The sequence below is a fragment of the Engraulis encrasicolus genome, chromosome 20, assembly GCF_034702125.1.
Source record: "Engraulis encrasicolus isolate BLACKSEA-1 chromosome 20, IST_EnEncr_1.0, whole genome shotgun sequence".
NCBI lineage: Eukaryota > Metazoa > Chordata > Actinopteri > Clupeiformes > Engraulidae > Engraulis > Engraulis encrasicolus.
Window position 1 is genome coordinate 16,719,014 of NC_085876.1, and position 25,000 is coordinate 16,744,013.

Below are 25,000 nucleotides of genomic sequence, written 5' to 3' on the forward strand. Positions count from 1 at the left end.
GCACACATTTAAAAGTAGACAGCTTGTTACCTGCTGATGGCAATGAGAGACAGACCGAAAACAGACAGACAGACAGACAAACAGACAGACAGCTAGGTCAGCATCTATGGCACAATGGAGCCAAATCCTCCACTTAGCTGACAATTTTTGCATCCAAAGCGACATACAGAGGGCGGTCATGGGTGAGCGGTTAGGGCGTCAGACTTGCATCCCAGAGGTTGCCGGTTCGACTCCCGACCCGCCAGGTTGGTGGGGGGAGTAATCAACCAGTGCTCTCCCCCATCCTCCTCCATGACTGAGGTACCCTGAGCATGGTACCGTCCCACCGCACTGCTCCCCATGGGGCGCCACTGAGGGCTGCTCCCTTGCACGGGTGAGACATAAATGCAATTTCGTTGTGTGCAGTGTGCAGTGTTCACTTGAGTGCTGTGTCACAATGACAATGGGAGTTGGAGTTTCCCAATGGGCTTTCACTTTTTACAGTTATTTACAGGGTATTGGTTTCAGTCCCTACAGCAATGTGGAGTTACAGTAGGTGCCTTGCTCTATGGCAGTGGTTCTTATCCTTTTTTGCCCAAACACCCCCCCCCCTGGCCATAGAGTCATGGCACTTAAGCCATGACTGGTGGTGTAGGGAAAGGTAAGGGTGGGATACGAACCTGCAACCCTAGGATCTTAATACCACCTCCCTAACCATTAGGCCACCTCCCCTAAGTGGAGTGGATCTCCCAACTGAGCAGAGAGAGACGCAACAGGCTGAGACTGTAGAGTGACATCAAGAGAGAGAGAGAGGGGAGGGGTTGATAGAGAGAGAGAATTTGACAGGGCAGGGAGAAATAGCATTTCTGAATATGCTGTCTCCTACCCTATGTCAAGGTGACCCGCCATCACATCATCATCCACCCCATCACGTAGCACCTTACCACCCAAATTATGTTCAATCATCTACCACCCACCGCCACGCACACGCACACGCACAGGCACAGGCACAGGCGCGCACACACACACACACACACACACACACACACACACACACACACACACACACACACACACACACACACAGTATGTCTCACACCGCATTTACCGGCCTGGAAAAGCTAGAACATCCCACCACCACTAATAACCCCACATATCTCTCATCCTCTCTCTCTCTCTCTCTCTCTCTCTCCCTCTCTCTCTCTCTCTCTCTCTCTCTCTCTCTCTCTCTCTCTCTCTCTCTCTCTCTCTCTCTCTTTCTCTCTCTCTCTCTCTCTCTCTCTCTCTAGCAGACTAAATTACACCTCTTTTCATATCCCGGCGTGTTAGAGAGCTGCGGGGTAATGACACCCAGTGGATGAATATGCCGTTCTAAAACCCACAGCAGGAGCGAGAGGCAGAGTAAGCAGCACACACACAGAGGATAGAGGGGTAGAGAGAAATGTACGGAGGACGACAGGGAGGTTAAGCACCTCCACCTCCTCTGCTTTTTCATTTTTCACCTTTTCCCTCCGTATGCTCCATGTGACTCTGCACATCCTAGACAGCAAACTTCACTCACCCTCCCCATACACCTCCTCCTCATCCTTCTCCTCCTCCGCCACCTCCTCCTCCTCTTCCTCCTCCTACACCTGCACATCCTCAATGTCCTTGGGGATCAATAAAGTATCTCTGCTTTACTACTGTACTACTCTACCTACTCTATTACTCTACTACATTACTTCTTCCTCATCCTCATCCTCATCCTCCTTTTGCTCCTATTCCTCATTCTCCTCCTCCTCCTTCTCCTTTTCTTCTATCTCTCCTCTTCCTCTGCTCTTCATCCTCCTCCTCCTCCTCCTCTTCATCTCCTCCTCATCCTTCTCCTCCTCCTTCTCCTCCTCCTCTTCATCTCCTCCTCATCCTTCTCCTCCTCCTTCTCCTCCTCCTCCTTCTCCTCCTCCTTTACCTCTCCTCTTCCTTTACCTCTTCTCTTCCTCTCATCTTCCTCCTCTTCCTCAGTGTTAGTCCCCTGTCACCTCTGGGTAAAGCAGGGCATTAATGAGGCAGCTCATCCGCTGGTGCATGGGAGAAAGTTCCGGCACAGAGAGCAGCTTAAGCGGGTGCGGTGTGGGTGCTGTGCGGGTGCTGCTGTCACGGATTATCAAGTCATTTCACCAGCTCAGCTCAGCTCAACTCAATAGAGAGGTGGAAGACGACACCTGGGACAGACCAACCCGTCCCAACCATTTAAGTAGAGAGAGAGCTACATCAGTCCAACCAGCTCGTCCCTACCATTTAAATAGAGAGAGGGTTACATCAGTCCAACCAGCTCGTCCCTACCATTTAAATAGAGAGAGGGTTACATCAGTCCAGCCAATTCCCAGTCATTTCAACTGTGAAGCAGCTCAGGAAAAAATAGACAGCACCATGGGACGAAACACGTATCAGCCAGCTAAGCAGAGAGATCCAGAGAGTTTTACATGCCAGACTGGCATCATGTAAAGGTGTATGTATCTCATGCCAGACTGGCATCATGTAAAGGTGTATGTATCTCATGCCAGACTGGCATCATGTAAAGGTGTATGTATCTCATGCCAGACTGGCATCATGTAAAGGTGTATGTGGGTGGTTGACGTTTAAGGGCGTAACGCAAAAAAAAAAAAAGTTTTTCAAATTCCTGAAAAAAATTATGGATAAAAATTGGAAAAAAATAGAAAAAAATAAAGCACTTAGTGGTCTGTGGAATTTCACCTTATTTTTGCCATTTTTGGGAAAATGTGTCCTGCATCAACAAGCATAGGCATGTCACACCGCAGGAAAATGGAGTCACACCACAGGGAATTCACTGCATTATGGCCACTTTAATCCTTTTGTATACATGACTGACATCTGAGCTCATGCTAACTTGATAATGATATTGTGTTTAATCTTAATATGTGTTTTCATTAATAAAAAAAACTTTTTTTCCTCCTATACACTCAAAAAACTGACCCAAGCCCTTCTTTGGTGTGCCACATTGTCTTTTTGTTTGATTTACTCGAACAAATTGGTTAACCATAAAATGCATGTAGATTTAATTATCTCAACACAATGCATTTACCCAACTCTCAAGAACCCAATAAAATCAATTCAGGACCTTGCCGTGCGCATGCGCGTTTCCAGCAGCACCGACACGACGATGCGAGGGTCTTTTTCAACAAGATGGCGAGTTGGTGCGGCGGTCTCATAAAACAGGTAAGATAATTGCTGGGCTAAATCGCTACGAACCCAGTCATTGGCGATTTCACAATGCCGTTACGTTTTAAAACACTGTTTCAAAAAGCTTGTTTCGAAAAGGTCTTGAAATGAGACGACTAACCAAAAGTCAGTCACGCTGGTATTGACTTTAGCAGGCTAGCTAACTAGTCCCTGAAGGCGAATCAAGTTTGACCAAACCCACGGGTTGTGTGTACTCTACCATAAGTGAATTTCACAGGTAAAGTGTATCTGGGCTAGGTAGGTGAGAATTAATGTCGATATATTTAATTTGGCGTAAGATGAATGCAGTTCACAGGTATTAAGCATCCCCCTTTCACACCCTGGTGGACATGCTTAATCGCAGATAGCGCTGGTGGTTACTCAAATGTTTGCAAGCCGTTAGCCTATCCGTTTACCGCGTGGTTGGTGCAAACTTGTCGAAATGAAGAACTGTGTTTTAGTGTGGGTCAATACTGCAACCCACGTATGCTCTTCGAGTGATGGTCTATACTAAACTTGAACGTTGTTTGAACTGGTTCTGCTCATGAGAGCGAGAGGGGGGAAGGGACGGAAGTATCTGCACTTGACCACCTCGGTAAGCATGCGACGACTAACACATGGTTATCTGATTCTCTAGCGACTGCAAGCAGGCAAATAACTGGATTACCGAACCAATCGTGGTAAATTTGTGAAGGGATACTGAGATATTTTGCGAACATAAGGGAAGGGGCGAGTTAAACGATGCACCAGTTCATTTACTTTTCTTGGTTGAATGAAAGGAAAGGAAAGGAAACTAGTGCAACGTCGCACGGTTTTCATCTGCTGTTGGTAGCCTCGTGCAACCACCTGTACAATCGGTGACCATTTTCCTCTGTCGTATCAAGTAGGCTAGCCCTAATATCCCTCGTTACTTGTCTTTTCTCCCCCTGTGAGGGACGTTTTGCATGGGTGTAGCAGCAAAACCTTTGATACATGCATGTATGCTGTAGTTGACGTTTCATGCATGGGGTTTGTGTGACTAGTTGTGTTTGGGGTAGCTATTGGAAGTCCATCGTTCTCACTTGCTATTCAGTAGCCATAAATCAAACTACACAAACGCGTCATAATCCATCTACTATCATGAAGGTTAACGGCAAATATTTGAGTTATTATATGCTTGTCTAGGATGTGTGGTGCAGAAGTGGTAGGATACATTTTTACAGTTAAGTTAATGCCATAATAATTGCAGCAAGCAAATATTGATAAACGAAATGCTATTGCCTTGCTGAAAATGCTGAGCATCCCTACACTTGCACTGATTTTTGCCTTTATCTTTTGCAGTTTACATCAATGCCACCAAAGTAGGCCTACAGCAGCCAACCTCTCAATCATAGTAAGTAACTTAATTAACCACTTTTTGTCACAGGATCTCTTATCAGTTTCATGCATTGACCTCTTGTAGGCTACATGAGACATTTAATTCAGAATTAACTTGGTTTAATTCTGAATAAAGATTTTTTAATTTGTAATTATTAATTCGGAATTAAAAGCATCATGTAAATGTGGCCATTGTCATCCAATTAGAACCTTTGTAAGGTCTTCGGGTCGTTGAGTCTTTTAGCTTTTAAAAATATACAAATATTTTCACACTAGGATTCACTGACCTTGGTTCTGTGAATGTAAGGTTCATTGGGCCCAAATTTAGTTGTAGTAAGGCAAATTGGGCACACAAAAAAGCCAAGTTGTGCTCTATTGAGTAAAAGCATGAAAAATTGGTAAACATATCCTTCTTGATCTGCTGATTAATATTCACATTGGAGGCTTGCAAAACATGATGAAATTTCAAGATGGCCACCAAATCTTCTGGCCATCAGTATCTGACACTTTGTAGTAAAATCACGGAAATTGGTACACATATCCGTCTTGATGTGCTGATTAACATTAGCATTGGAGGCATTTTGAAAAATTATGAATTTTAAAGATGGCCGCCAAATCCAATATGGCCAACCCAAATTAGTGAAACTACCTGGAACTTTGTAGTAAAAGCATGAAAATTGGTGCACATATCCCTCTTGATGCGCTGATGAATATTTTCATTGGAGGTGTTGCGAAAAATTATGAATTTCCAAGATGGCCGCCAAATCCAATATGGCCTACCCAAATTAGCGAAACTATCTAACACTTTTTAGTTAAAGCATGAAAATTGGCATACACGTCCTTGATGCGCTGATTAATATTTGCATGGGATGTGTGGCGAAAAATTGTGAATTTTCAAGATGGCGTCAAATCCAATATGGCCAACCCAAATTAATGAAACTACCGGACACTTAATAGTAAAAGCATGAAAATTGGTACACATGTCCTTCTTGATACGCTGATTAGTATTAATGTTGGATGTGTCATGGAAAATGTTGTATTTTCAAGATGGCCAACCCATATTTGAAGCTACCTGACACTTTAATGTAAAAGTGTGAAAATGGGTGCACAGTTTAATTAATGTTCTGATTAGTAAGCCTGTAATGGTGCACTGTATTCGTGTAACTTAATTAATAATCAATTTGATGTCTTGAATTGATAGTTGAGGTTTGACCAAAATGCAAAGAACGCCAGACAGTGTTTTAGATTTTGGATGTGTAGAAGTTTTAGGCTACTCAACAGAGGAACGAAACTAATGAACAAAAACTAGCATATCCATTTGTTCTTATTAGTTCTAGCTTCAAACAGAATATTAATATTTCTGGGCAAAAAAAATATAAGATAAACATGATAGTTCTAGGAAACTCCATTGACCCCATTCATCGTTTCACTTGCCTGCAATAGCCAACTAGCAGCAGTACCACCGCTGACTGCCAAATAGTGCTCATTCTCATAGCTTCCAGGTTCTCTGTTAGTCTTGATGCAGTGCATAGGGAGTGCATTACAATATGCAACCTTGCCTACTCCACTTGTGCTTGTCTCCTCGTACCAGGAAGTAATATGTCATTATGACATCACTGACAACAGCATTATATTCAATATCTCGCAAAAGCTCAATTGTAAAGTCTTTTTCTCATTTGCAATTGGGATGGTGAATGAAAAACAGTCCCTCAAAAGTTGTTGTGGCGAGGCTGACAACTGGGAAACTTAAACGTTTTCTCCACGGAGGAGGGGCCAGGAGGTGGGGTGAGGCCACAAGCACAAGTGGAGGAGGCAAGGTCGCATATTGTAACTCACTCATGGTTTCAGTAATATGGGTTGACCATATTGGATTTGGCAGCCATCTTGAAAATGATTTTTTTTTCTTGACTCAAAACACTATTATTCAGAATATGAAGTATATATACAGATTTTAATGCTTTTACTCAAAAAGTGCACAATCATTTCACCAATTCGCTGGACTAAGCTTATTATAATAAAAATGATCTATTGATCTAAAAGCCTAAAGATAACACGGGTCCACCAGACCCAAGCAAGATCTCCTGTGTAACACAAGACCTTACAAGAGTTAATTTTGCTAATCGTCTTAACTCTCTCCCTTGCAGGATAATTTATGTGGAAGTGCAAAGAATGCTCTGTGGAACTAGCTAGCAGGTATTTGTTGTTGCAGCATTTCAGACAGACGCATGGCCATTTTAGAGGTAGTTGTCGTTTTCCTTGCCCATACACAGATTGTCCTTGTACATTTAACACATGGAGTAAACTATTAAATCACACATACAAAAGGCACCCCAAACAGTCATCTCAAAAGCAAGTTCAAGTATCCACATTTCAGTGCCATGTCTGTTCTGGCAGAGAACTAGCAACAGAGAAAGACTTTTTTCATCATCTAAATAGACATCTCCAGCGAAATGAAACAGTTCCATGCGTGTTTTCAGGATGTACATTTAAAACGAATGTTTACAGTACATTTAACACACATAAAAACAGGAAACACAACCAATATTCATTGTCAGACTTTCAAGCCGCTGTAATCTGTAGCAGTGATGATTTAGATCAGTTAGAACATACTGCAGATGGTGAAACTGATCCCATTGACACTGATAATGAGCACGAGTTGCTTAGTTGTACTGGTCTTGTAGAGTTACATCAAAGTAATGTTATTGAAGAGAAAATTGCATGCATTTTATTGAGGTTAGAGAATATTGTTCACACTCCAAAGACTGCTATTGACGAGGTCCTCTCTGAACTTCACTTTATATTGAGTACGCAAGCTCTGCCTTTGACAAAGGCTACAGTTTCTGGTGTGTTTCAGAGCCATAATCTACAAATTGAAGATTCAGTCGTTGATGAGCTTTCCAATGTCATATGTAAGAGTAATGTATTGGGTGTAGCAATCGCGAAGGATGGTCCTCTTGCTACTGCTTACAAGCGTAAAGAATATTATATATCTCATTTTAGGATTGTGGAGCCGGTTGAGTATATACTAGATACCCAGAAGAAAAGGTCATTTCAATATATACCATTGTTACAATCTTTGCAAAAGTTGCTCTCTGATGAAGGCATCCTTGATCATCTTAAAAATCCAGGTCTGCAAAACCACCCAACCACATCTTGCTTACAAGAGTATCGAACCATAAGAGATGGTGAATACTATAAACAAAACAGCTTTCTGTCCAGTGAAGGCTTAAGAATTGCACTACATCTTTATGTAGATGACTTCGAATGCTGCAATCCTTTGGGGACATCTCGTAAAAAGCACAAACTCTGTGGCGTCTACTGGGTGTTGGGAAATTTGCCACCAGGTTCACATTCGAAATTGAGCTCAATCTACTTAGCTGTTCTTTCCAAATCTGATGACATCAAGACATACGGCTATCAAAAACTGTTGGAACCTCTCTTACAAGATTTGAGTATACTAGAGCAGCACGGAGTTTTCATTTCCCAGATTGGTCAGTTTGTTAAAGGTACGGTGCAATGTGTTATTGCTGACAATCTTGGTGCACATGGAATAGCTGGATTTGTTGAGAGTTTCTCTGGTGGGTCAGTCTGTAGATTTTGTACAGGAGATAAGTCAGAATTTCAGACCAAGGATGTGAAGTCTGGTGCTTTCCAACTTAGAACCCGAGATATTCATGCTATTCATCTCCACTCTGCCAAGGAAAATGCAGCAATTTGCTGTGGTGTAAAGAAACCATGTGTTTTAACAGAGAACCTCTCTCATTTTCATGTGAGCACTGGATATCCTCCTGATATTGTGCACGACCTCTTTGAAGGTGTTGTGCCAGTTGAACTTGCACGCTGTATTTGCTTATTGATCTCAAAGAAATACTTCACTCTTGATGTGCTTAACACATTGATTCAGACATTTCCATTCAAATGGGGAGACAAAACCAATCGTCCACATGCCATACCACGTTCCTTCACATCCACTAACACCATAGGTGGAAATGCTCATGAAAATTGGGCAATGTTGCGATTTCTTCCCTTTTGCATTGGGCATCTTGTACCAGAAAATGAACCATCGTGGCTGTTGATTCTGGACCTGAAGGACATTGTTGAGTTGGTTGTGGCCCCTGTGCACACAAGTGAAACCATTGCATATCTTGAGGCGAAGATCTATGATCACCGACAACGCTATCTTGAACTCTTTCCACATGTAAAGCTCCTGCCAAAACATCACTTTTTAGAGCACTATCCGCAAATGATACGTTGCTTTGGGCCCCTGGCAGCACTATGGACTATGAGGTTTGAGGCGAAGCATAGCTTCTTTAAGCAGGTTGCTCGGTATACAAACTGTTTTAAAAATATACCTCGTTCACTAGCTACTAAACATCAATTTATGCTAGCCTATGAAACGCATGGCTCCAACTTGAAGTCGTCTCTGGAAGTCTCAGATATTTCAGTACTGCCTTTGGATGTCCTTAGTGAGGCAGTAAAGTCAAAACTGCATCAAAAACACCCAGAAATTACTGAGGTTCATATGACAAAACATTTGACGTACAGTGGCATATGTTACAGAACAGGGATGCTTATTGTACATGGATCTGCAGATGGACTTCCGAAATTTAATGAGATAATTCAGCTGTGCATTGTGAAAGATAGTCCAATTTTTGTAGTTAGAGGTGTTTGTGCTTGGTACAGAGAGCATTATGGTGGCTTTGAATTAACGGAGTGTCCCACTAGAGAGGTTGGCCTTATTGAGCTTGCCGACTTGGAGGACCCGTATCCCCTTGTGGAGTACATCGTAGCAGGTTTACGCATGGTCATGTTGAAAAGATTTGTCATTGTTAAAGGTTAGTGGAAATCTTAAATATGAACATTGGTTTCAAATAGTTTGATTGATTTTGCTGTTCTCTTTACATAAATGATGTAGAAATATTCTTTCAATTGTATTTTTGGGTTGCACAGTGTAATGGAAAAGTTTTATTGTCAGGCGAGTGTGACTGGCCTCAAATAATAGCAGTTGGGCATTACTAAATCCCTTGAGCCTTTACTGTATATTGCTAATGTGGTATTTTCTTGATATTCTTCTGTTTCAGATCAGGACTGAAGGTGTGTTTGAGCTGTGATTTGCCCACTTACGTTGTCATTACAAAGGTTGGTAACACTGTCAATAAATTGTGTAGCCCCCACTGATGCATTGATTGATATTTAGCCCAATCATAAATGCATTGCTATTAGTGTTATTCGATGTGGTGATACATTTTTTGATAATGATATGATAATGGCCAAATAGATGTTTTTAAAACGTATTTCTATGTTGTAAATGATGTAATTGATACCTCTGAGTCTGGCTTTGGCCTCATACTTTAATATCTCTGGTGCCACTAAATAACCTAGGTTTATCTTGCTCTGACGCTGTATGAACTGTTTGCATGTAGTGTACTGTATATTGCTGATGTGGTGGTATGCTTGTGGTGTTCTGTTTCAGATTAGGACAGAAAGTCTTGGACTATGTCCAATTCAGCTGTTCTCAGGGTCATTTTTGGCGATGGATCTGACTCCAGGAAATTGCACATGGTTTCTGGAATTCCAGCAACTGTGGAAGAAGTACATGATCTGTTGAAGGCAAGCTTTCAATTGCATCAAGACTTTCGTTTACAATACATGGACTCTGACTTCAATGAGTTCATGAATCTCACCTCCGTGTCTGAAATCCAAAATATGGGTACACTCAAAGTAATCTACACACCACTTGTGGAGCCCTACGTCACTTTATACTCAGTGGAACCGACTGCTTCCAGTTCCTCATTCCCGAACACTGAGACTTCATCTTTGGCCTCATCAAGCAGTGATGCCACCTTGTGTACCTCAACTCCATGCTCTTCCCCAGAGATTCATAAATCAGGAATATCCACCTGGCCCCATGTTTTTGTTGTTCCAAAGTTTTCCTATGAAGCGGAACTGGAGCTACAGCAAAAGAACACGGAGTTTGAAACAAATGGAACCTTCTTTGCTCCTGGCCCGAAGCTAAAAGGAATCATCCTGGATGGCCTGGCACAAGAGATGATGAAATACACAAAGTATCCTAAGGACTACCACTGTGAGGAAGTAGCAGCTGCACTGACAAGGGCCCATCCTTGCTTGGGTCAGTTAGGATGCAAGTCAGGGTTCTCTGGATGGAAGCAGTCTTTAAAATACAAAATGCAAAATTACAGAACCAAACTTGGGAGACTTGGGCACCCTGAAATTCGGATCAATTCCCTAAAACACAAACGTGAAGGCCAAGGGAAATCTGCTGCTCATATCAAAAAGCCTAGAAAGGCTGAAGTTAACTACATCCCCCTACATCCCAAAGGTGAAACTGAAGATAGCCTGGAGAGTGAACGAATTGCTTTGTTGACAGAAGTGTCCAAACGGGACAACGAAGCTATAATAAAAGCCAAGATGGAGAAAACCTTCTCCTACAGACGACAAGAAGTTGTGGACCAGAGGCCGAGGATAGAGGATTTCAAAAATCGATGGCCTGCTCTGTTTGAGCAGAGGGAAGTAAGTGTGTGTGTGCTTTTTATTTTCATTTGTATTTTGCAATAGCAGTGTTTCCACTAAGTAATTTGAAGTACAAGTAATGCTCTCTCACTCTCTCTCACACTCTCTTGCTCTCTTTCACGCTCTCTCTCTCACTCTCTCTCACGCTCTCTTGCTCTCTCTCTCTCTTCCCCCACTCCCCAGGTAAATGCTGAGTTCATGCGTGTCACTACGAAGCCACTTCGAGCAAAGTTCCTCTCCCAATTCGACCACTTTACACCAAAACTGCAGCAGATTCTCCAGGACAAAGGAGGGGTCAAAGGACAACGGATCAAGCACATCCTTGAAATGGCTGCCGCGGTTAGTATAATTACATTACATTTTTTTTCTCTCTGCTGATTTCTACAGTGCCTGTAAAAAGTCTACACACCCATGTTGAAATGGCAGGTTTTTGTGATTTTAAAAGATGAAGGAATGATAAATAATTTCACAAATTTTCCCACTTAACTTTTCTCCTGTACAATACAATTGAGAAACAAACTCAAAGCTTTAAAGAGAAAGAATAGAAAATAAAAAAACTCAATTAGCATGGTTGCATGTATGCACACCTTTTCAACTAATACTTTGCTGCAGCTCCTTTGGCTTTCTTTACAGCACTCAGTCTTTTTTGTGAAAGAGTCTATCAGCATGGCACATATTGATGTGGCAATATTTCTCCACTTCTCTTTGCAAAAGGCCTCCAAATCTGACAGATTGCGAATGACTCTCCTGTGCAGATCGCTCAATAAGATATTCAGTGAGATACAGGTCTGAACTCTGTCTGGGCTATTTCAGTGTTATTCTGTTGATTTAGGCGTCTGCATAAGGTAATTGTTGTTCTGAAAGATTGAGCTTCTCTGCGTCTTCACCTTTCTAACAGGTGGCCGAAGGTTTTGTGCCACTGCCACGGCCCCTGTGGAATTGTTCATAATTCCCTCCTCCCCAACCAAAGCCCCAGTTCTGGCTGAAGAAAAGCAGCCAGCATGATGCTGCTGTGCGTCACTTAACGCATGGTGTTAACTTGGCGATGTAGTGTTGTTTTTTTGCCCAACATACCTTTTTGTATACCTCAGTTTCATCAGACCATAACATTTATTCCCACATGCATTTGGGATGTTACAGATGTCTTTGCAACTTTTTGGATAGAATTCCAAAGGGTATGTTAGGCGCAAAACATCACCCAAATAACGCCATACCTACAGTGAAGTATGGTGGGTGGCAGCATACTGCTTTTATGCTGTTTTCTTTATTAGTTAGGGAGGAGAGAAGTATGAACAGTTCCACTGGGGCCGTGGTAGTTGCTCCCAACCTTCGGCCCCCCAGTTTGAAAGGTGGAAGCAGAAGAGCTTAATTTTCAGAACAACAATTATCCCAAGCACAAGCCTAAATAGACAAAAGAAGGGCTTCACCAGCACCAGATTGGGGTTTTGGAATGGCCCGGACAGAATTCAGACCTGTGTCCCATCGAACCTCAGTTGGGTGATCAGGGGATGACTGTGCACAGTATATGCATTCACAATCTGTCTGATTTGGAGGGCTTTTGCAAAGAGGAGTTAACCAATATCGTCACATCAACATCAGCCATGCTGATAGACTCTCACCCAAAAAGACTGAAGGCTGTATCAAAGCCAAAGGTGCTGCAACAAAGAATAGGTTTAAGGGTTAATTTATTTGTCTTTCTGTCTTTTTTTACATCACTAAAACCTGACTTTTTAAGATGGGTGTGTAGACTTTAAAAGGTGCTCTGTGTAAGATGGTGTCCAGATTAGGTTTTGCAGTTTTTTCTCATTGAAAGTGTGCTGCCAATTGTCAAATTTTATCTTTTCATGAATATTTACTAAGTAATAAACTAGTATTTAATAGAATGACCAAAGTACAGGATGTTTTTGTTGCTAAATTGTTAATTTCTGCAACTTGAAAATGGCGGACCATAGAGAAGATCCCCATTTTGATGTATGAAAAGTGCAATTTTCTCAGTCATATTGAATTCTTAGAATATTATGGTGGTGGTAAGTATTTGTTAAAAAGGTAACATTTGTGAATGGGCAGCCTGGGTTCTGGAAATGCACCTTTAAGAGCCATTATACGTAGAAATTACAAAACTAAGACTGACCAGGCAGTCTTCAACTTCTATACAACAACTCACTTCTCATATCTCCACTCGTATCTCACAAAACTGTTCCCCAAATCAGTCTGTACCAGTATTATCATAAACTGTAACCAATGGATGGGTCAAATTAATGTGATTCAGTTTGTGGACAATTGCACGATCATTTGGGGCTTTGTCTATGTTTTTAACAGCTATTCTTTCTGTGTCTTGTCTATCATCTTTTAGGATGTTGACATTGACTTCAGGAGAGAAGTTGTCCTGCGCGGCCTGGTTGTTTACCTAAATGAAGACCCAGATGCGTTCTTCAAGGAATACGTGGTAAGTGTCTTTCAGTTATTGTATAGTAGTATTGTCTTAACCATTCTGTTAAAGTTGATGGATTTTCACGCAAGTACAAGTGTCAGTGCATTTTCAAGAGATGGCAAAAGGTGGGGGTGTTGGCTAAGAAAAACTTGTCTTAGTTCATAACTTAGCTTATCTCCATTAAAGTGTTTCTGCCCAATGGTCTGATCCAAGATATTTGACTATCACTGCTGTAAGCATGTAGTGTACACCCCTCACATTTCTGCAGATTTGTAGCTGCATCATTTTGGGGAACAAAATGAACGAAATTTCACTTGGACACAATGACTACTAGCTAGTGTACAACTTGTATAACACTTCAAGTTATTGTTCTAATTACTCGCTGTTTTAAGATCTCAAATTGTACCCACAAAAGTGAGTACACCCCTGTGTTAAAATTCCTTTCCCTTTTCAGTGAACAATTAATTGAAGCATTATACAAGTTGTACACTGGCAACTTCTTTCAGTGATAATTCTTAAATGTCCCATGAAAGGATAGACTTGTACTTGTAAGTCTGCAGACATTTGACTGGTGTTCTTACTTCTATTACACACTGTTGTTATTTTTACTTTCTGATTGCTCAATGCTTTTGTCAAACTTGTTCTGTTTTATTCAGTCCGCTGAGGAGGCCGAAGGGGACATCGCTGCCACAGTCATGGGGATTTACAGCATCAGGAGCCAGGGACATCGAGAGCCAGATGACGTTGGAGTGGTAATTGAGGGCGTCATGGTGATGCACAACATCAGTACCGTCATCAACGCTTTCATTGTCCTGTTTGGACTGATTTATGCCCTTGATCTTGCCTACCCAGACAGCATGAAGTACACGTTTGAATTTGTCCAGAAGATTCTCATGAACCTGGATGGACACAAGCTAAATGTGAAAATTCAGCAACTGAAAATCAAGCTGTTTGCTTAAGACGCTATCCACTTTCAGCGCTTTAGCGCAGTGCCATGTCCCCTCCTCAATTCACATTCCATGCAGGATGCTCCTTGCCAGTGCCCTCCTACAGACTACACACAACGTGGTCTTTTTGGCCATCCTCAGGTACTGTGCGTAACACGTTTGGGGCAACACATATGTGTTTTTTTTGTTTTGTTTATTTGTTCTTTGATGCGTACATGTTCGAATTTGTCCAGAAGATTCTCATGAACCTGGATGGACACAAACTAAATGTGAAGATTTAGCAACTGAAAATCAAGCTGTTTGCTTAAGATGCTATCCACTTTCAGCGCAGTGCCATGTCCCCTCCTCAATTCACATTCCATGCAGGATGCTCCTTGCCATTGCCCTCATACGGACTACTCACCAGCGTACACACAACGCGGTCTTTTTTGCCATCCTCAGGTACTGTGGGTAACACATTTGGGTCAACACGTATGTGTTTTTCTTGGTGTTTTTTTGTTTTGTTTTTTCTTTGATGCGTAAATGTTCGAATTTGTCCAGAAGGTTCTCATGAACCTGGAAGGACACAAACTGTGAAAAATCAGCAACTGAAAATCAAGCTGTTTGCTTAAGATGCTATCCACTTTCAGCGCTTCAGCGCAGTGCCATGTCCCCTCCTCAATTCACATTCCATGCTGGATGCTCCTTGCCATTGCCCTCCGACAGACTACTCACCAGCGTACACACATGGTCTTTTTGGCCATCCTCAGGTACTGTGGGTAACACATTTGGGGCAACACATATGTGTTTTTCTTGGTGTTTTTTTGTTCTTTGGTGCGTACATGTTCCAGAAGATTCTCATGAACCTGGATGGACACAAACTAAATGTGAAAATTTAGCAACTGAAAATCAAGCTGTTTGCTTAAGATGCTATCCACTTTCAGCGCTTCAACGCAGTGCCCTCCTCAATTCACATTCATTTTTGCTAACTTCTATGTGGGAACACATTTTTGTCCTTAAGTAGGTTTTTTTATTTGTGATGCTTTGTCACTCATGTTCATATATGCCGCTCTGTAGGCTACTCACAAGAGACTAGTGTGTGTCTGTGCATGCACACTTTTTGTTTCTACCATTTGCAATGGTTGATAAACACAAATGTTGTGTTTTTCTTTGTCTTATTGATGTTCAAAGAATGCTACATGCCAATGCTCTGCTACACAGCAAAAATGAAATTTCAGCAAGGTTATTTCTATAGTTTCAAGTTAAGTATTTTTGATTTTTTTAAAGACATTTGTCCATTCAGTGATTCTCTTGAACCTGGATGGAGTCGATGTAGAAATCAAGCTATTTTTCTAAAATTAAAGTTGACTAGTTTAACTTGAAACTATAAAAATGAACTTGCTGAGATTTTATTTTTCTGCAGCGTACAGACTGGGACCAAGTGAGATAGAGACAGGCACAGACTCAGAGATGTGTGGACACACACATACACACACACACACACACACACACACACACACACACACACACACACACACACACACACACAAAATATTACAACTCTCTGTTTGTAACAAATTGTTGACCTTACTAATGTATTTTTTTTTATTTGTGATGCTTTGGCATTCACCTTCATAGCCACTCTGTAAACTAATCACCAGTGCATACGTGTGTGCATGCACACTTTTTTGTTTCTGCTATTTGCAGTGGTTGGTTAACACAAATGTGTTTTTTCATTGACCATTTGTCTAATGGATGTTCAAAGCATGCTATATGCCAATGCTGTGCTACACAGCAAACATGAAATCTCAGCCAGCTTATTTTTATAGTTTCAAGTTAAGTATTTAGACTTTTTTTCAAAGAAGTTTGTCCATTCTAATTTGTCCAGATGAACCTGGATGAACTGGATGTAGAAATTAAGCCATTTTTCTAAAATTAAAGTTGATATTGTTTACTTGAAACTATAAAAATTAACTTGCTGAGATTTCTCTTTGCAGCGTACAGACAGACAGGGACCAAGTGAGCTACAGAGACAGGCGCGCACACACATGCACACAGACATCTGAACACACTCACACAGTTATTATTTTTGATGTGGAGAACACATTTTTGCCCTTACTAATGTAATATTTTATTTGATGCTTTGTCAATCACATTCAAATCCGCTCTGTAAACTATTCACCAGTGCATACGTGTGTGCATGCACACTTTTTTGTTTCTGCTATTTGCAGTGGTTGGTTAACACAAATGTTGTTTTTCATTGACTATTTGTCTTATTGATGTTCAAAGCATGCTACATGCCAATGCTCTGCTACACAGCAAAAATAAAATTTCAGCAAGCGTATTTCTATAGTTTCATGTATTTAGACTTTTTTAAAAGACATTTGTCCATTCAATGATGATTTTCTTGAAAGATGATTCTCTTGAATCTGAATGGAGTCGATGTAGAAATCAAGCTATTAAAGTTGACTAGATATCTTTTACTTGAGACTATAAAAATGAACTTGCTGAGATTTCTGTTTTTGCAGCGTTGTAACTGCGCACACACACTCTCACAGACGTGTGGACACGCACGCATGCACACAGTTATAATATTTGATGAGCAGAACACCTTTTTCCCCTTTTGTCCAAATTTTGCTTTGTCCAGAGACCAGTGTATACATGTGCATGCACTTTTTTGTTTCTGCTATTTGCAGTGGTTGTTTTACCCAAATGTTGTTTTTCATTTACCATTTGTCTAATGGATGTTCAAAGCATGCTTTATATATCAGTGCTCTGATACACTCTGCATGCATGCACACCAATCCTGGTCAGATTTTTTTGAAATTTTATATTGACAAACTGTTTTTACTTGAAACTAGATGCATAAACTTGCTGAGATTTTTTTTTTTGCAGCAGCATACAGACATGCATGGTTTTGGTCTGGGCTCAATTCTGCAATAAATTTGCCAATCCCCTGCTTATTTAGCTATTTTTGGCTAAAGTAAAGGAGTAGGAACATTGCTGTGCCCTGACCTAAACCATCACTAAACGAAACTTGTCAGTGAAGCAGAGCATTTTGGCGTTAAGCAACAGCAATTCAGCGTGGCAAAAGTTAGATGCTTGCACGCAGACAGACAGACCCGGACACACACACATGCACACGCACAGGATAAATGCGGATGACCTGTCTTTGCTTCCAGTCTGAGTGCCTGTTATATGGAACTTTTCCTCCAGGACTGTTTGTTATACATGCTTTTTGATTAATAACAATAATAAAAAAACAACAACCAGATTTTGTGTTTTGTGTCTGAAGTGGGGTGGAGTTAGGGGTCAATTGAGGTAATATAACATATTTATTTTGAATTAACTCTCTTGAATTTCATTGAATGAACTAAAATCGGTTAACGCCATTTGACATATGTATATTGTTCTGGCTACATTAGATGAAGATGAGTTTGACCAACTCATTTATATTGTGTTACACCGGGGTATTTTGGTTATTGTGGCTAAATTTAATGAAGATGGGTTCAACCAACTCAATTGCATCGTGTTCCATGGAGGTATTATCGTTGGGTTGAGGCTACCCAATGTCAATATGTGGAAAATCTGCCCTCAATAAAATTGAGTTAGTCCAATGAGTTATTTTTTTGAGTGTAAGAGCAGTCACACCACAGGACACCATAAAATGAGCCTAAGCATTGCGTGACAGAAAGATTGCAATATGAAGACATATTAAGAGGTTAAGAGTCACCTTCAACTTCAACAGCACTCTCCAATAACTGAGGTACTGACTGGTTAGGAGCCAGTCTTTAAGACCCTTGTAGTTGGCCTTGCAGCTGCCCATTCACAAACATTGACATACATGTCACCCCACAGGACGCAATTTGTGTTACGAAATTGAACTTGTAGTTAATAGTACTGTCTTGAGTTTTTTCCACATTCACATATCTTAATCTAAAGTTAAGATTTATGCAATCATGCCAAATGCTTCATACATTATTCAAAATGTTGTTGGTTAATTTATATATATATTATTATATATTGTTTCATTAATGTTACAGTCACACCGCAGGAAATTTGACATATAAACCTTTACATAAATCTTAACAAAAATGTTTCTTCTCATCTAAGACTAATATGAAACATAATGTACCACATCTTCTTTCATTGACATTTGTTTTTTAGAGGAAAATAACAGTTTTGCAGGTTTTTAACCAATGTTACGAAAAAACAAGGCGTCACGTCTCCCACCCATGTATCTCACGCCAGTGCATTTGATAGTACCTAGGTTTTACTACTAATTAATATTTAAGACCAGTTCCAGTGCAATAGTTGAAATTCAGACATGCAAGGTTTATTTGCATGGGAGAGAGAGGGGAGGCCATTAGGCCCCAAAGGCCTGTCTACAGGCCTCCCCACCCCCTCTCCCTGAATAGGTGTTAACAGGTAAAGATACAGACAAAGAAGATGGCAAAAAAGGGTAGAACAATGCCAGTGGCTTAACTTAAAAAGACCTCCACAGGAAATGAGGTCACATTGGATGATGTCACATACAATGATAGTTTTAGCCAATAGCAATCAGCACCAGTGATTCATAACTATCCCCTAGAGGCTTATTGGGAAAATAACCTTTATTGCCTCTTACAAACTAAGAGAGAGTTGTTCCTTCATGGATAAAACAATGCATGGACATCCAAATGTAATGTATCAGATTGGGGGCAATATTCAGATTCCTTCACATTCCACGTTGAGGTGTGAGGCCTTTGTAAGTAAAGTCGTGGTGCTCAACGCTGACAGCACTTTTGACAATTGGCCGCGTTTGCACAGTTTTCCTGCCGTGTGTGAATTTCTGTAGCCTCTGCGAGTTTCTGTCCCTAAACCAGCCAGTTAATCAGAGAAAGCAAGAGTGTTACATGATGGGCCTGACCATGCCTGTGTATCATTTGGCATACATAGACAGCCAATAGTATCAGTTGTATCTATTCAAACAAACTGCAGTCAAACTGCAGGTGGGAGGTGAAGGAGGTAGAAATGAAAGCTGAATGTGTGTGTTACGTAGGCCTACTTAAGTTTGGAGGTAAAGAAGGTAGAAATGAAAGCTGAGCGTGTGTGTTACGTACATAAGGAGCGAGGTATAGAAGCTAAAGATAAAAGCTGGGCGTGTATACTGTAGATAGAGGAGGTAGAAATGAAAGCTGAGCGTGTGTGTTACGTTCTGTATATAAGGTTGGAGGTAAAGTAGGTAGAAATGAAAGCTGAGTGTGTGTGTGTTACGTACATAAGGTTGGAGGTAAAGTAGGTAGAAATGAAAGCTGAGTGTGTGAGCTAAGTACATAAGGTGGGAGGTAAAGAAGGTAGAAATGAGCTAAGTGTGTGTGTTACGTACATAAAGTTGGAGGTAAAGGAGGCAGAAATGAAAGCTGACTGTGTGTTACATACATAAGGTGAGAGGTATAGAAGCTAAAGATGAAAGCTAAGCGTGTGTGTTTGTTTCTGCACACGAAGCAAACAACCCGAAGGCACAAGATGCCTCCTCTCCGGAGTGTCAATTAACTAGCAGGGACAGCTTCCTTACCAAAGCAGCACACACACACAAACACACACACACACACACACACACACACACACACACACACACACACACACACACACACACACACACACACACACACACACACACACACACACACACACACACTAGAGGAGGTCTCAGCACTCTTACACACACTCAGCTGGCGTTAATGAGGAGGGATGGCTCCCCCGGAGGGGGGTGTGGGCATAACATGCACCCCATAGGCTCTCAAGAGGGGGGAAGAGAGAGCCAAACGCCCTTGGTGCAATAAGCCTCAAGGCATCCTCCCACTTCCTCCTGCACACAAACACACACACACTCACACGCGGATGCACACTCTATACTCAATATACATCATCAATACACGCACACACAAACATATTTTTTCTATGCCGAGAGTACCTCAAGACGCAAACCGTTTCTCATTCACTCAGCCCTTTACACACTTGAGTTAAACACACATTATGAGGACTGTGAGAGAAAACACACACACAAAACTTGTGGATGTGTATAACGCTGGCCTCTGCTATGGTTTTTATGATGGATTACACATTGAAACTGCAGTAATATCAATGACACCTATGTGTGTGTGTGCGTGTGTGTGTGCGTGTCGTGTGTGTGTGTGTGTGTCTGTTTATTAATGCATTTGTGGCATATCTGGATCTGGCAAGTGTGTTAACTCCAACAGGACCAGCCTATAAAACCTTTTCATTCATTTGAAAACAGCACGAAGAGGAAGGCGAGGAAGAAGAGAAAGAGGGAAATAAGATGACAGCTGAGGGGGAGATTAGCTGAAGCTCCCTTGACAAGCCAGCCCCCCCAAGAAACTAAAATAAATAACAACACAAAGAAAAAATATACAGCTTTAGGAATGAGCATTTCCTTGTCTTTCAGCACATTGTGTTGCAGTCATTAATCTCTTGTTAGGGAGGAAAAGTCTTTCAAGCTACTGGCAGTCGGGTCAGGGGAAGAGTGTGCATGAGTATCTCACTCTGCACCTGATGAGAGAGTGAGCAGGTTCTTTATTTAACACTGCAGAAAACAGTGGGGCCAAGAACAGCTTACACACACACGCACACAGACAGACACACACACGCACGCACGCACGCACACACACACACACACACACACACACACACACACACACACACACACAAACACAGGGCCAAGAGAAGCTTCCACTGACCATACAGATGGTGTAACTTCAATCTGCTCATTACCGTGCCGTGCCGCGGCAGCGCACCGTGATCATTACACCCTGTGGCCATTCGGAATGCGGGGGGCAGTATAGCACTGCTTTTGCAGAGCAGCGTCTGCCTGTGCTTGTACGTCTGTCTGTGCTCCCGTGATTGTCCATCCCCCAGTTTTAGTAGTAGTAGAAATACAGTCAGCAAATTGCATGTTTTATTTAGCATTGGGCATTTGATAGGGCATTTGATAATAACACAAGTGTGAGCCCTAAACAAGACCACCATGTGAATTTAAACTCGACTTTTTTCTGTCTTGCATTCACCGTCTCCCAATCCGTCCCTAACTTATTTCGGCACTATTCAAGCCAGGAACGGGTATCCTCAGGATACAGAGTTTGCATACCTACTACAATTTGAACCGGTAAAGACAATTAAAACCGAGTCAATCAGACAGGAACACCATTGTAATTAAGTGTGTCCCATAACGCCAGCATGAGAGAGATCGAATTTTAAATTTGGCGACGACATTCTGTCTTCAAAACTGGCATCGGCCGCTTCCAATTTAGGACCATAGGCCTATTCAACCGTTTCCACAACCTCACTGATCACAGTTGCTTCATCTCTAATGCCAGGGCTAAGAATAGGCCTAACGAAAATAGCAAAACAGAGTAGGCTAATAAACCGTAATGGAGAGACTGAGGAGACATGAAATCAAGCGGCGGAGTTCGGACCATTTTGAGTGGACCGATGTCGCTTGCTTTGTGTAGCCCTATCAAGCAAGCCTGTCTGTCTCATTTGTGCGAGGAGCACACAAACACAAATTGAACCACTCGTATAGTGTGAGTCAAACAGACATGAAAAACATTGTAGCCTAATGAAGTAGTGCCCCGTCATGTCAGCATGAGAGAGGTGATTTTACATTTGGCGACGACATTCCGTCTTTAAAACTGGCGCATGCCGCTTCCCCTATTGCAGGCTATTACATGATCTACACTGTCGTTACCACAAAAAACAAGGTAGCACAACTTAATACTATTACTAGCCTATATATCTGGTAGCCTAAATAGTAGAAGACGGGGGTATTATTGGTGCACTGTTTTTTTTTTTTTTGCGAAGCAGAGTAATCTGCTTCAGTGTAGCTCATTGTACGTTGATCCCTCCCTCAGTTTTAGGCTACAAGTGGAAAGAGTCAGCCAATTGCGCGTTGCACGTAACATTGGGTAGGCCTATTTGATAATAACACAAGCGTGATCCCTAAACAAGACCGCCAGTCGACGGTGTTCTGTTTTCATTATTCTGTCCTGCATTCACCGTCTCAATCCCGCTCCTAACTTATAGGCTAAGTGATGTCTGTTAATTATTTCTGCACTACCTATTCAAGTCAGGAACGGATATCCTCAGGATAGCCTACGGACTAATAGGTTGAAGACGTTTTTTTTGTATTGGTGTTTGTGAACATTTCATCCTTTCAATGCGCTGTTGTGTGCGATCGACGGGATTCCGGTTAACTGGGATGTGATGCACACATGACAAGACATCTGTTACACCAGGTGTGGCTAATCATCTGTGATTAGGACTGCAAATTCAGTTGCTTCGGTGGAGATGCGAACCAACAGTATGACTGGGGAACTATGACTCCTTCGGAGGCTGGATAACCTGTCGCGCCACGACATGTCACAAAAGGCTGTGCAGTCCCTGCTGTAACCCACCCCCTCCCCCACAGACAAACATTCATGTTCTGAAAAGTTCAACACGTTCTGAAAATTTTAGCCGCTTTGCATTAAGTTTTCGAGCAGACACTTGTCCACGGTGACGCAACATCGAAAGAGAAACGCAGAGACTGTTCACAAATAACTGAATAAAGATTTCATTAAAAAAAAACACAGCATTTCTATGAAAATGTGCTGGGTGACCACACTGCCTATGCCTATCCAGATGCACGTATAGCAACAATGAGAAAGAGAGGGAGAGACGGAGAGAGAGAGCGATTAGCGCGTATCTGTGTGTGTGTGTGTGTGTGTGTGTGTGTGTGTGTGTGTGTGTGTGTGTGTGTGTGTGTGTGTGTCTGTGTCGGGGAACATTTGAAGTGAAAAAAACACCCTCCCCCACTTCAGCATCAGATGTTGGTGGAAGTCAATCCTTGTTTACCCGACTATCTTGTAGCCCAGTCATGAAGTTCATAAAGCCATCGGTAGCCTATAGGCCAAGATATCCAAAATCCCTCCGCAAATCTTTGCATTGCCTGAGTTCATAGGCTAAAACAACTTTATTTAGGCCTGACTTATTTAGCTTACTTTATTAGCCTTATTTAGGCCTATTATCGTATTTAGGCTTTAACGTGGGCCTATTTTACAAAATATCGAAAGAAGGAAAAGACACGACAGACAAGTTGAGGCTTACTGATCGTAGCCTATTACAGCAAACCGAACATGCGCTTTATGAACAGACTAGCCTGAGGGCAAACATCTTCTTGGCACTATTGAGATAACCAGGCCATGCCAGGAATTCAACTACCTGGGCACACACTAAAATACTGACAGACTACAATTACTTGGATCTTCAGTGGGTTTCGTGGGTCCGGGGGGGATGGGTGGTGATGGCACGCTTGATGTATTTTTCCCCACCCTATGCATGCACGTGGATACACAGGGTCGGGACATTCACCCAATGAATGACTGAGTGCGGCTAAATATGCCTGTTGCATATCGTAGCCTAATTATTCACACATCACGTCAAGTCACAAATTAGTAGTCTCTTGCAGTTGACCTATGCCAAATTAACGTCCTCCCTGTAAGGCTGCACTAATTCAAACAGGTAGAGGAGTCGGCTTAGCCTATAGCCAAAGTCTATAAAATGTATCCTGTTTTTTGTAATTTCCAATTATCTAGGCTATGTTTACGATAATAATTTGTTGCGCTACGACGGTGCTCAAGACAAGTTGGAACATAGTCATCTCAAGTGCTCCCATTAAAAAACGGCTGGGGTGTCACTCCGGGAAGACCGCAGTCTTCTCTTTGCTGCCTAAATTGTAACAGTTTAAATGCCTCATCTCCAAGCAGCACAATTGAAACTATTGGCTATCTAGCTTGTGAGTTTGGCTGGTAGGCCTATTCAACAAGACGAGTCAATTGGAATTAGGTATTGCAAAGAGTGGAAAGAGTTTCGTTACAGGCTACGTCGCGTGTGTGTGTGGGCGAGAGAGGGAGAGAGAGAATTTTATTTTATTTTATTTGTTTTATTTTGATCCTGCTTTAAGTCAATGGGCGAGAGGGACGGATGAAACGGGTGTTTCATTCGTCCCGACAGTGTCTACTGACACTTAAATCCCCTTTGCCTGTAAACCTGACAACTTTGACTTTTCATACTTTCGGATATGTTAAAGTTTTCGAGTAAATCGCAGTGTTTCATTCGTCCCGTGTTTCATTAGTCCCTGCTCTCCCCTACTGCCTAAACTGCAACAGTTTAAATGCGTCCTCTCCAAACAGTGTGTGTGTGTGTGTGTGTGTGTGTGTGTGTGTGTGTGTGTGTGTGTGTGTGTGTGTGGGCGAGAGAGGGAGAGAGAGAGAGCGAGGGAGAGAGGCGCTTAATTCCCCGCAGAAAGAGCAAGGCGATGTCTCCAAATATTAGACAAATGCATCTTATTTTAGTTAAGTAGACAGCAGGGATGTATTTTGCTTAATAGCAACGCCGACTTGATTGGTTCATATTGCTCTGAATAGCCACAGAAGGCTAGGCTATATTTTAATGGTTTTACGCGCCCGAGGTCATCTAACTGTGGTCACAGTCGCCAGGTGCTATTATGAGAGGAAAACTA

At 41.9% G+C, this 25,000-nt stretch overlaps 2 protein-coding genes across 2 annotated transcripts in view; one reads left to right on the forward strand and one right to left on the reverse strand.

Moving 5' to 3' along the window:
- LOC134436343 (receptor-type tyrosine-protein phosphatase U-like) overlaps window positions 1–25,000 on the reverse strand; it is a 212,020-nt gene that overhangs the window by 142,222 nt on the left and 44,798 nt on the right. The gene's annotated exons all lie outside the window — the stretch shown is intronic.
- Window positions 10,851–14,599, forward strand: LOC134435756 (uncharacterized). Its single transcript, XM_063184796.1, has 4 exons — window positions 10,851–11,085; window positions 11,269–11,424; window positions 13,439–13,531; window positions 14,173–14,599. Exons 1-4 carry the CDS (start codon window positions 10,984–10,986, stop codon window positions 14,473–14,475), a joined length of 654 nt encoding a protein of 217 aa, XP_063040866.1. The 5' UTR covers window positions 10,851–10,983; the 3' UTR covers window positions 14,476–14,599.